This window comes from Sphaeroforma arctica (assembly GCF_001186125.1).
Source record: "Sphaeroforma arctica JP610 unplaced genomic scaffold supercont1.9563, whole genome shotgun sequence".
Lineage (NCBI taxonomy): Eukaryota > Ichthyosporea > Ichthyophonida > Sphaeroforma > Sphaeroforma arctica.
The window spans coordinates 1-1,058 of record NW_014030995.1 but is presented as its reverse complement, the minus strand read 5'-3'; the positions used below and the strand labels follow the sequence as shown (position 1 = coordinate 1,058).

Here is a 1,058-nt window from a genome sequence, read left to right as displayed (position 1 = left end):
AATTATAAATATAAATATAGAAATAATATAAATATGAATATGAGTATATATAAAAATAAGATACACAAACACACACACACATATATATATATATATATACATACATGCATACATTCATACATACATATACAAACATACATTCATACATACATACATACAAACAAACAAAGCAAACATACATACATACGTACATACATATGAATATATATATATATATATATATCTCTCTCAGACGCCAATGAGTAACGGCAGTCATTTAGTGGACACTTGAAGATGCATGTGGGTTCAATGTTCCGCCCAAAGTATTTGGCAATTAACTCAGACAACGGAAAGGGTGGCACACAATCCACCCATGAGTAACAATCTCAGAGTACAGACAGAATAATATATCAACAGACATACGCATCAAAAGAAAAAAGAGTACTGTCAATAATTTATGAAGAGTACGATGACCAATTACGGGTACACTCCAGAAGGCCAAACAACACAGGTAATACACGGTAATATACTGTATAGGTATGTCTGCCTACCGTATGCCTACCTATAAGGATCCATGCCAGCTGTGGGTTCATCCAGGATGACCACCTTACTGCCACCCACCAGCGCAATAGCGACACTCAACTTCCTCTTCATACCGCTGTATAAATAGAACCGGGAATGTTCCGATTTAGTATTAGTGCTTGATAAAATAAGCCTCGAATTGGACCGAAGTGTGGGATGTCTTGACTAGGATTGTGGGAATGCCAAAATCCAAAACCCAACCCAAATGTGTGAGGTGAGGTGCAGGGATTCCTTACTTTGACCAGAACAACTACAGCCAAGTATCAATTCACTTGATACACAAACCAAACAGCTATTACTACGTCCATACGATTCACAAGGATGTCGAGATAATAATAATAATTCTATGTAGTAAATTTAAAACGAAATAATAATAACAGTTCTATGTAGTAAACTTGAAATGCTCTCTCGTACCAGTGGTAGACGAGGCAGTCACGAACATTGCATAGGTATCCACATATGAACTCATGGCCAATACCGTGACACGATGAAGCTCA

General features: G+C 36.9%; 1 protein-coding gene across 1 annotated transcript; it reads right to left on the bottom strand.

The window, feature by feature from the left end:
• Positions 1 to 537: 537 nt before the first annotated feature.
• Positions 538 to 637, bottom strand: SARC_17031 (hypothetical protein; the record flags this gene model as incomplete). Its single annotated transcript, XM_014288869.1, has 1 exon — positions 538 to 637. A coding segment is annotated over one exon (100 nt), but the record flags the coding sequence as incomplete, so codon positions are not given.
• Positions 638 to 1,058: the final 421 nt, after the last annotated feature.